The sequence below is a fragment of the Hylaeus anthracinus genome, unplaced genomic scaffold, assembly GCF_026225885.1.
Source record: "Hylaeus anthracinus isolate JK02 unplaced genomic scaffold, UHH_iyHylAnth1.0_haploid 4, whole genome shotgun sequence".
NCBI classification, from domain to species: Eukaryota; Metazoa; Arthropoda; class Insecta; order Hymenoptera; family Colletidae; genus Hylaeus; species Hylaeus anthracinus.
Window position 1 is genome coordinate 5,119,555 of NW_026535289.1, and position 11,854 is coordinate 5,131,408.

General features: G+C 34.6%; 1 protein-coding gene across 5 annotated transcripts in view; it reads right to left on the reverse strand.

Moving 5' to 3' along the window:
- LOC128894548 (sodium-dependent neutral amino acid transporter B(0)AT3) overlaps window positions 1-11,323 on the reverse strand; it is a 19,890-nt gene extending 8,567 nt beyond the window's left edge. The window contains exons 1-12 of one of the 5 annotated variants that reach the window (XM_054156361.1): window positions 11,260-11,323; window positions 7,918-8,186; window positions 7,130-7,325; window positions 6,124-6,239; window positions 5,921-6,028; window positions 4,447-4,530; window positions 4,212-4,373; window positions 3,723-3,833; window positions 1,671-1,872; window positions 1,324-1,526; window positions 561-762; window positions 321-480 (exon numbers count right to left, since the gene is read on the reverse strand). In XM_054156361.1, coding sequence (XP_054012336.1) covers window positions 321-480; window positions 561-762; window positions 1,324-1,526; window positions 1,671-1,872; window positions 3,723-3,833; window positions 4,212-4,373; window positions 4,447-4,530; window positions 5,921-6,028; window positions 6,124-6,239; window positions 7,130-7,325; window positions 7,918-8,103 — 1,730 coding nt within the window. In that variant the 5' untranslated portion in view covers window positions 8,104-8,186; window positions 11,260-11,323. Of the gene's footprint in view, window positions 1-320; window positions 481-560; window positions 763-1,323; window positions 1,527-1,670; window positions 1,873-3,722; window positions 3,834-4,211; window positions 4,374-4,446; window positions 4,531-5,920; window positions 6,029-6,123; window positions 6,240-7,129; window positions 7,326-7,917; window positions 8,187-8,884; window positions 8,905-9,980; window positions 10,192-10,955; window positions 10,976-11,097; window positions 11,118-11,259 lie in introns of those variants that run through there. The other 4 variants (XM_054156366.1, XM_054156365.1, XM_054156362.1 and 1 more) reach the window with 4 other exon arrangements.
- Between the last annotated feature and the right edge of the window lie 531 nt (window positions 11,324-11,854).

An 11,854-nucleotide genomic window follows, 5' to 3' on the forward strand; every position in this document is an offset into this window, starting at 1 on the left:
TCCTAGTGGACCATTTATGTCCCAGTGAATATTTCTGATTGTCTCTGACCATATTACAATTAAGACTTATAGGAAAGAAGACATTGTCATCTATTGTCTTCTCTGACTAAGAAGGCAAATTTCCTCTTCTTATTCAGCTACAACCTATGATACACACCCAATACTAGTTTAATACAATTAATTTCTAAAAGAGAAACGAATGGAATACAACAAATGTCGAAATGAAAGAGTTAAGCAAATATTAACAGGAATTCGAGCAATCACGATGACGATGTCGTTGAGACACAATTTGTTATGTTATTAAAGGTATACTTGCGTACCTCTTCAAACCATAAACGTATGATACTGCGATGCACTCGAAGAAAGCAATGATCAGCAGAGGAAAATTTCCACTGAAATTGTCGAACAGCACGAAGACATAGCTACCAGCACCGTGGGCGAAGGCCATTGATATAGTGCAGCAAACCAGACAAATGCCACCTAATTTGCACACCAACAATTGTTAATTTACACTAGCAATCGTAAAGATATCATAATTTAATCGATCGATTGTTTACTACCTGTGAGGATTTCTTTTCGCAAATTTGGAAACAATTTCATATCCACTATACTCGTAACGACGCCCTCGAGGGTGCCGAACTGAGAATCAATCCCCAACGTAAACAGCATGAGGAAGAATAACACTGACCAGAATTGAGCCCCAGGAAATTGATTGATTGCTTCCGTGAATATGATAAACGCCAAACCTGTGCCTGACGCTGACTGCAACACGATTGAGAAAAATAAATGTTTTAAGACAAAGTAGTATAACCAGTAGAGAAAATTAGTAGCTGAATTTATAGAGCTAATAAATAATTTTATAAGAAAATGTAATGGTCAAATTGTGTAAAATGTTCTTGGCAAACTTTACAGGGATTATTTTTTTATATTGATAAGCCACTTATGTAATAAATGGATGAATAGAATTTTATTCGAATAGTGACGTTTACTCGATTCAATAGTTCAATAATAAATAAATAAAAAAGAGTTTCATGTAACGAGTAACAGGTAATTAGTTATACTTTACTTCAGGTAATAATTCTGTAAAAGGTCCTTGGCAAACTTTACAGGGGTTGTTTTTTTTTTATATTGATAAGCCACTTATGCAATAAAGGAGTGGATACAATTTTATTCGAATAGCGACGTTTACTCGATTCAATAGTTCAATAATGAATGAATAAAAAAGAGTTTCATGTAACGAGTAACAGGTAATTATTTATATTTTACTTTATGTAATAATTCTGTCCACCCCTGATGCAATACAAAATTTAATAAATCACATACATTGTCCAGTTCTTTTTCGAGGTCGCATTCGGGTAGTTCTGGCATGATCAAGTTGTCCAACGTTCCATTTCCTGTGGTGAAATTTAGTAGCGTACCACTGGCTGGTATTTCGGTTGGTATTTTATCAATCTGTCCAAAAATACTGATAAGCGTGGCGTTTCTCTCGGACAGACACTGTTCGTAGACCATGGTAGCTTTAAATCCTGTAAATTCGATTGATACGTGCATTACAGCGTTATTTTATTAATCGACTTCGAAACGTAGGAGGTTACTCAATTCGACATGTACATTTATTTTTTATTTTATTTTATATATATGAAACTTGAAATTAAATAGCGAATAATTACCAATGATTGAAAATACGACGATCCCAGCGAACATCGAAGTGAAACAGTTTGTGAAGCTGACCATAATGGCGTCTCTGTAGCAGTTGTTGTTCACAGGATTGTAAGATGAAAACGCTATTAGACCACCAAATGCCAGACCGAGGGAAAAGAATATTTGCGTGCCCGCTTCCAACCATACCACTGGATCCGTTAACTTCCACCACTGAACAAATTATGCTCTTATTACTTATAGTAATCTAATAATAATTCTTCTACAAAATAAGTTATAATAATTCATTCCAATGTGGTCTATTCAAGCATTTTGTTTAATCATTTCATTTGATACATCTATGAAATAAACTAATACAATAAACACATGCTAAACATAACCAAAGGTATACGCATACAAAATGCAATAACGATATTATTAGAATATTTGAAGAATATATTCTACATACATTACGTACATTTTATGTATGTTTTCTATATTATTATACGCCATAAATGCATAAAATTGGCAGTTTAGTAATGAACGAAGGACTCGAATAGAACACATTGAAGTTCATTTTTTAATTAAATTGTAAGCTAAGTTAAAACGATACTTTATACAACAATAATAACACCTATTACTTGAAGTAAATTAATGCTAATTTATTGCGTACAGTAAGTCCTCGATTCATGGCAGTTAATTCTTTTCACGGCTTTCCGTGCAAGTCGAATACCACGTGTATTAAATTGTACGAATAAAATGTATTCTAGGAGGAAAGAAAACTCGGAATCAGATTCAGAGGAATTTGATACAATGAATAAAGGAAATGGAAGCAATGTCGTGTCATTTCCTCTTAATCTCGAGTCGTAAGGTCGATTCAGACTGTACGACACGGACCGGCAACGACACGTACCGGCATCGACACGACAAAACATTGAAACACGCGTTTTAATGGAACTATTCAGACTTAACACTTTATCTACCGGGCTATTTAGAAGCAGAATCTAATTAAAAAAAGAATTTACTACAATAGCATATGCCAATCTAGGCTGATAATAATTCCTTCATACTGTTACTAGGTACATTGAAAGCCAAGTCTGTTACCAAACACTGAACATTGTGAGTAGACAACCATTAACACAGTAAATAAATTCGAATAACTAAGTACTGCAATTAAAAAGCCTATAAATAGGCTCCCGGTAAATAAAGTGTTAACAGACACCGACCTCAACGTTCCGTCAACGGGACTAGTACGAATAGTTCCATTAAAACGCGTGTTTTAATGTTTTGTCGTGTCGGTGCCGGTACGTGTCGTTGCCGGAACGTGACGGTCCGTGTCGTATAGTCTGAATCGACCTTTAAGAAGGCCGACTAAAATATCTGACCCAATACGGATCTCTACTACTTTCAGAAGAAATCTTTCCTTATTAGGCCGATGGCACACGGCGCAACCGATTTGAAATTAGTGTTGCAAACCGTTTGCGCTCTTTGTTTTACCTACTCCATTATCCTTGTTTTACCTAGATCCACGGTCGCATGCAACTAGTTTCAGAGTGGTTTGAAACTGATCGGTTGCGCCCGTGTGCGATCGGCCTTATACAATCTTAGCAACAGCTTGTAAAGAAAATAGAGGAAATGAAAATTGAATTTAATATCTATTACAATTAGTTTGTAAAAGAGTTGTTGGCAAAACTTCTCCCTAATGTATTATACACTTTGCGTTCCTTTGTATCTGCTTTGTTACAATGCAATAAAATAAATATTAGGTTGTCCCGAAAGTTTCTTTCGCGAGTTGCACTCAATTATTTGATGTGGTCGTGTTTATATAAATAGACAATCTAATTTCATAGATATTCATGTTGTAACAGTAATGGAACAAAATGAATCGTGCACAATTCAGTAATGTAACATAAAACATAAACTGTTGTGCATGTATTACTTATTAATAAAGCGAAAGAAACTTTTGGGACAACCTAATAAATACATACATATATACCAACTAAAAATCCGTGTAATTCGAGAACTCACTGTGCATTTACATACATACATATATATATACTAACAAAAATGAGCTGTATTTTTACCTTCGGTGTGAAAAGATGACGTAGACCGTCGGACATGCCCGTCAGAGTGACGCCACGAAAGAAGAAAATGATCAGAACGATATACGGAAATGTAGCAGTCACGTACACGACCTATAAAGAACATACTAATTTATAAAGTTGTTCGTTTGTAAAAAAAACTTCGAAAATTTATGAACGAAAGAAATTTGTAAATTTTCTTAAAATTGTATAACACGTTGATCGCCATGTCACCCATATATGGGTGACAGTGTTTTTCATTGAAGAACTAAAAGAAATTAATTCAGGAAGTTGAGCATCAAAGTAAAATAATTCAAATGAAATTCATGAATTTTGATGAAGTTACAAAAATATATACCACGAGAAATGTTTGATTATGTAGCATCCAATAGTTCAAGTAATATTTATTTCTGGCAGACGTTTTTAAGAATACTTGTCTGGCAGTAAACGTGATAAACCGCGCGATGAACGTTGAAGAAGTCAAAGGAATACCTTCCCTGAAGACGCGATTCCCTTGATCATGCACATGTACACGAGAATCCATGCGATCACCAGTGCCAGTGCAATTTTCCAGTTGAACGGCTCCGGGGTGTCGATGTCTTTGGAGATCATCAGGGTTGTTCGATACCAGAAGTATTGAGTGGGACTACTGACCTGAACAACGATCGCTAATTGCAGTGTAATCTGTATCGCGTTAGTCTAGAAGCGTTGATTGGATCAGTCTTACCACACACTCTGGCTCGGGCGAATATGATCCGTTTTGGAAGTATACGTTGGGACACTCCGCCCACGGTAATTGCGATTGAAAACTCTAGAAACGAAATGATTTTGGTGTTAGAATATTAATTAGATTATTAGTAATAATTAAATGAAATTTCTATGCGATGTATTTTATATTATTTTCAATCTTCTGTACTATTTTAATATTAATAGCTAATTGATTACTGATTAACTCTTTTATAATAATAATAATAATAATAGGAATAATTTGATCAAATGTGCATGCATTACACATCATTAGACTGCGGATCTTTATGCAAAATAAATTATTCGCGAACGTGCCTATAAAAATTGAACCTAAATAGGAATTTATTTTATTCTGCAAATATTATAACATGAACTTTACTTTCAATCTTTTTTATATTCTTGCATACTGTTTGGATTTTGTAGTTTCTTGCACACTCAAACTTTCTATAATCTTTTCTACTATTTTAATATCAATCTTAAACTACTCGAATTTTTAAATAAATTTACATCCATATGTAATTTTCTATTAGGGGGCCAGAAAGTAATGTCGTTTCTGTGAATGTCAATACTTGTTTATCATATATCAGCTCATTGTATACCAGCTGATTTTTATCGATCAGATATTGAAAATTTGCACACTAGATAACAAAAGGTTGTTGACAACGAGGGCGATTACATAATTGATTAAAAATAAACACTTGTTATAAATTTATTTGTTTGAATTTAATGTAAAAGATACGACATTACTTTCTGTTAGGAAATATATCGACAGCGGCTTGGATCGTGGCAGCTATATCGGCTGATGTCGATTGTTTTTATTGTTACTTATGCGTTCTATGCGTACGATCGGGGCAATAGTCGAAGTTCATTTATATACAGGGTGGAGGTGTTGGAGGTCCTTGAAAGGGGTGGTTCGGGAGGTGATTTTAAACAACTTTTTCCTTTGCAAAAATGTCGGATGGGGCTTCGTTAAGTAGATATTAATAAAAAAAACCGACCAATCAGAGCGCGCGGATACCGTTGGAGCGGCCGCGGTAGCGAAGGCTACGCGCTGAGCGGCCGCGTCAATATCCTTCGATGCACGTCGAGTCACTTGTTCGCGTACGAGAGCGGCTACCTAGCGCGTAGCCATCGCTATCGCGGCCGCTCCACCGGCATACTCGCGCTCTGATTGGTCAGTGTTTTCCGTTAATATTTCCTCAACGAAGCCTCGGACAACAATTTCGCTAAGGAAAAAGTTGTTTCAAATCACCCCCTGAACCACCCTTTTCAAGGACCTCCAACATTTTTGGGACACCCTGTATATATCTTTACGTAAATAAATATTTACTTTATACAATGCAAACCGCGCGTGAATAGTTCATTGACACCTTAACCCACTAACCAAATCTGACACTTTCTGGTCCCACTAATATTTTGTATTACAAAAAATGAGATGTGATTTGATTACTCACTTGAACGAAGTAGAATAGGCACCAAGCGATAATAGTGTTGTAATACAGAGCTACGTTAAAGGAAACTACGGCGCTGCTTAGTCCAATACCGCCCATATATGGAGAAACCTTCGACAGAAACAATATATTGCTTGTAGAAACGTTCGGAAGGATGTATTATTTACTAATACTCCACTATATTGTGTACAATGTCTAGTATTCACCTGATTCCACACACCGATAGCGCCCTTCCGTAATCTCTGGCCGATTGCCAATTCCAGATAAAATATGGGAATACCCTCGATAGCCAGCATTACGAAGTATGGAATTAGAAATGCACCTGTTCACGAAACCGTAAGCAATTAGTAAACGATTCATTCGTTACTAATGAATAACGTTACTAATAATAAAACTATTCGTTATTGTTTCTCAGTTGTTAAGGTCGATATAAAATCGAAATAGATCAGGCTATCTTTTTCATATAATACTATTATTATTATTGAATGATATTTTGAAAATTTTTACAAGAGTATATTCAACTTTATAGTATCAGAGTGTCTTAAAAAATATTGCACATTTATAAATTTTCATTTATCAAATGAATTACGATTGAAATATTATAAAAAATAATTTTAAGTTACATGACTCTTATGATCTTATGTCATCGTTTCGAAAATAATTGTATTAATTGTTCAAAAGCTGCAAGGTTCAAACTACATGCTTAATTAATTATAGTTCTAATTTCAATAATGGAGCAAAAGGATCGAAACTCCAATTCTTTGGCAACGCTAAAAATATGCGAAGATAACGATACAAAGCGAACAAAATTCATGATATATTTTTTTTAATTAGCATAAAATGAGTGATTACAATTTTATAAACAGCAGAAAACAAAGTGACTGTGATTGAAAAATATTTTCTGGGCCACCCTATTACATAAAAACAAAATGAAACTTCTCCTGCCGTGAAACATATATTCAAGACAATGATATATTTATCTCGAGATACGTAAAAATTTATGTATACATATATTAATACATATATATATTAATTGTATAATTGTATTAATTGTATATATATAAATACTATAATATAGGATGGAAACAGGACAAGGAAACGAGAATATTGTATATATATATAAATAGATATATATTATTATTTATTATATTATATTATATAATATATATATGTCATATTCTCGTTTCCTTGTTTTCAAGCACGTAGACGTACCTCCGCCATTCTTTTGAGCGAGATATGGAAATCTCCATACGTTTCCAAGTCCTACAGCGTATCCGACAGTTGCCAGTAGAAAAGTAAGCTTGCTGTCCCAATTCTCTCGTTCATCCTCTCCCGCTTCCGGTCGGAAAATTGCCTTTCCTTCGTTACTCCCGAGTTTACTGCTCTCACCCCCGTTTCCCGTTTTGTTCTGCAGTAGACGGTAATATCCGGTAACAAACAATTTGTTCCAGCGAAAGCAATTAATCGCGCAGAATTAATTTCTGCATTTCGAGAAAAATAATTGGGAAGCCAGTTCGGCCCAAATACCAAATAACTGGCAAGTAAAATAAGATATATTTAGAATACACGCGAAAGTTTAATCGGGTTTCGAGTAAACCTTCCTGTCTGAGAGTTTACGTAATCAAATTGAATCATAAGTAAACCATGAATTTTCTCTGCGAGTCGGGGATATTTGAATTAAATTATTAATGAATTTAGCTGTGAGAAAATATAAATAAACAAATAAATAAATATGAATTACAATGTATTAGATTTTATATTATATATTATTTGTTCGTAAAATAAATTTGCAGATCCAAATTTTGTCAGAGAGTTTTGAATTAAATTCTCAATAAATTCATTTGTGGAAAAACAGAAATAAACAAATAAATATACATGGATTATAATATATTACATTTTATATTATATACTCCTCTATTCATTAAACGAATTTACAGATATTACACAGACGATAGAATTTACAATTTCAGAGTGGAATTCGTGTGAATTTGTAAACGTACCTTCATATTAGGACTGGAGTCTTCAAAGGCTGCGTTCGTGGCCCCATAATTGGCAGTAGTGACATTCTTACGATTCTCCACCATTAGTCTGCCCCTCATTTCCTTCATTTCGAGTTTGTCGACACTTTTTTGGGGCTTCAAGTCCCGCGAGCTTTGGCGACGTACGAGGTGGGCCGTGTTCGCCATTCTTAGTTTCTATCGTGCGACCACGGCTAAATCTTATTCGCAAGGATCAAACAGAAATACCACACGCGCCTATGGACTCCATCCTGCAGGAAAACGTTAACTTTGAAATTATCCACTGTTATTCTAATCGTGGAAAAACTGTTATAAAACTTTAATAAAGAAACGTCAGGATTGAACCTTTTAATAACTATGATACGCTGAACAAATATGATAATATATATTATGTATACAAAAAATAATCAGAGAGGATACTGAAGTTATTAATTACTACTGATTTGACTTTTAATCTATTATAATGTTAGGACCACAGTTTTAATTTGTGTATATATGTGTAACGTAACTTTGGATCATAACAAATTTTATGGAAGTTGACTTCTTTTATATCTGAACTTTTTTAGAATGTACCCCAGAAAGTAATAATTGTTCAATTTTCTGTATATTTATAACAATCATGAAGAAATAAAGAAATGAAGAATACTTAAAATGACGTTGAAATTAATTATTAATTCGTCCTGTTGTTTCACGAGAACTATGCTGAGCATTGTAATTTTTAAATATAACTTAAATCTTATTGAATATCGGTTACTAAGGAAAATGATCAATAAATCAGTCATATGGGTATCAACAAATGTTGTAAGACAGAGAACAAAGTGTTGGCAAAAATTCATTTCTAAAGAACTAAAACAATTTTCGTTCTGTCTCTATTCTCATGTTTCCATGTCAGCATCGTCCTGCATGCGAGAGACAATTCAGGATTATGCAGTCACAGTTTGAAGCTTACATTGCATGCAATCGGTACGTTAGACTCGTTAACTTCACACGTGCGCAGTGACCGAAGTTTTCTCCACTTACAAAACGTATCTAAAGAACACATTCACTGTTTGTAATTAAAACTCTATAGTATCTATCGCGTAGCATTTTCTAATAAAAACATTCCTCCGTTTTCACAGCAGATCACAGATTTACGTAATAAATTATTCAAATGAATATGAGGTCGTTAAACTGAAAACATTTCAATTAACTAAAAATCCATATAATTATATTAACCCTTTCACAATTCCCACAATTCAGCTTAATTTTTATTTATGGTGAAAGGTGAAATGTCAAAATAATTAACTAACATTTATAAAGTTTTCCTTCGAAGATACTAATTCAACAGATTAAACAAAAATTCTGGAAGTGCCACGAGTTAATCCTGTGTTACATAATATGCTCGATTGGGAACACAGTAAACACGCTTCCTGTAATGTTTATCAAGGGAACACGATATTTTTAAACGAGAATATTTGGTATCTTTTCAGATTCGGCCAGTAATTGTTTAGTTGAAAATATTAATTCGTAAAAGTTGAAAAAACTAAGACAAAATTTTATTTCTGAAAGTTAAAGTAAAACGTACTCAATAGAAGACCGAGAATAAATTCTGAGGAAGTTATATTATATTCGAAATAACACTTATTGTTTAATTGTACCAGTTGTTGACTCGTAGGTGTACAAATAACCACGAAAGAAATTTATTTTTAGAAGATGAAATAAAAGTCCTTCAACGGGTGTCGGAAACACAAATAAATGAATTCTGCAGGAATAAAAGAACTCGAAGTAAACAATAGATGCCAAAACGACGCGTAGACTCGTTTCCCGTGTTCAAACACATATTATTCGTCCAAGAAAAGCACTCGATAGAAATGTCTTTACAATTCTACTCAAAGAACCTGACACCGTCGCTTTTTTCGTCGATAGAGCAGCCAGGAAGGATAGAGAGATGTTTGCCTTTCAGCTATACTACGGCCCTGACCTCATATTTGAGATCCCTCGAGAGTAAACGAAGAATCGTACAGTATTCTGCGAATGTAATCGTGTCGTAGATGCTGTTTACTTACGTTGCGCATCCCTCTGTCAATATTCTGTCTCCCACGCACGTTACGTCGTTTTCATGAATGAAAAATCGCTCGAAAAAGAACTTCTATCGAATGAAATTTATGCTTTCGCCTAGCATTTTCGTTGATGTTAAAATTCAGCGAATATTCGTTCGTCCATGAATTAAATATTCGATAACATATTGGGCGGCGATTTGACACGAGTGACGCGCACTGTAACTATTTTTCCCATTGACGTCACGAGAGCACCAATCAAATGTCAGTTTGCATTCTACAAATCTTTCACGACGACGAATCCTGCGTAATAGTTGTCGTGCACGTTCAGAATTCCATTTACCAGGATTAATTTTCGAAGAGAGATTCGACAACGGAGGGAATTCAAATGAGGTGGGTGAAGGAGCGTCTAATGAATTCGCGCGAGGAATCCTTTTTTCCTGTCGTGTGATCGCGGAATGAAACGTAAGTTCTGTCGAAAAAAGTGGGATTGTCTTTTTTGTGGAAAGACCAGGGGCAGCAGCAGAAAAAATAGTGGACGAATAAATGTGATAGAAGAATATGTTTATGCTTGTGTTTTGGGATATTTATGGGAGTTCTGAATACGTACAAGTTATAATGAGTATAACAAGGTGATATAACCGAAATAAAGTTTCTAGATGATAATAGAGTTACCTATTTATGTTCTTCTCTATTATTTTCAATTATTATCTAGAAACTATATTTCTTTCAAATATATGGTTCTCCAAAGTCTTCGAAAACAATTATTCGATTTCATGTTCGAATTCGAAACCACCTTCGAAATAGAAACATAATATTTTCATCAATGAAAGAAGAATAAAGAATATCGATACATAACAGAGAAAATATTTGCGATTGTATTCTGAAGATGGTTTAAAAAAACTCGAAAACGTTTAGCAACTGTTTCTTGAAACCTTGGAGGAACCATATATCTTAATTCATATCACACCACCTCAATTTTACCTTGAAAATATTACATTTTCCAATTCGTTATAAATTCTATACATTATACGTCCCAAAAATAATCGAACACGAATATCTTCCTCTATCGAACTTTAATTTTCATTTGCTACCGTGTCTGCTCCTGCCCTGAAGAACCACCTACACTGGTTTCGTTTGGAGAACAGAGTAACATAGTTTCCACGTAACGATCGCACGGAATAATGTTGCAAAACGGCTCGCACGAATGTGGAGACGTGGTTGGAAGAGAAACAAGACGTATTGTTTTTTCTTTGTCACAAAATATCGTTGCGAGATCGTCACTGACCTGTTGGGGTGAGACGAAGAAACGCGCGAGGGCCTCCTTATGGTACGAGGAGCAGTTATCTACTGTGGCACCCTCTACTACTATGGTAACTTTCGAAATCACGATATCCGACGGAATCAATAGCAGGCGCCGGCGCCCCGATGCCTCGGTGTCCTACAGACCAGAATATGCGTGAACCACTTTTTGTCAAGAGATTGGTCGATGATCGCCGAATCGAGCGCAGAAGAGCCATGGGAAGTAATCTCTTTAATTCCAACCTTAACACTAGCCTTACAAAGATTTTCTATCAGATTTTTATTATTAAAGTAATGCTTTAAGAGATCAAGTCGATTTTCTGAGATTAACTTGGAGTCTTGGACAAAAATGTATTTTGATGTATGATCGTCTTTTTATATGAATTATATCATTCATTGCCAGGCAAATTTAAAGCGTTTTGCCTTGGGTCCGAGAATTTAATACAGATGTGTGATCTAGGTTATTATTTTGATAACAAAAAGTGATATTAAATTTATTGTTTTAATACTATCGCTGCGGACGAAAATAAGTAGCCGTTCGCTGGGACCTACAATTATGATATTTTTTTTAATGAAAAATT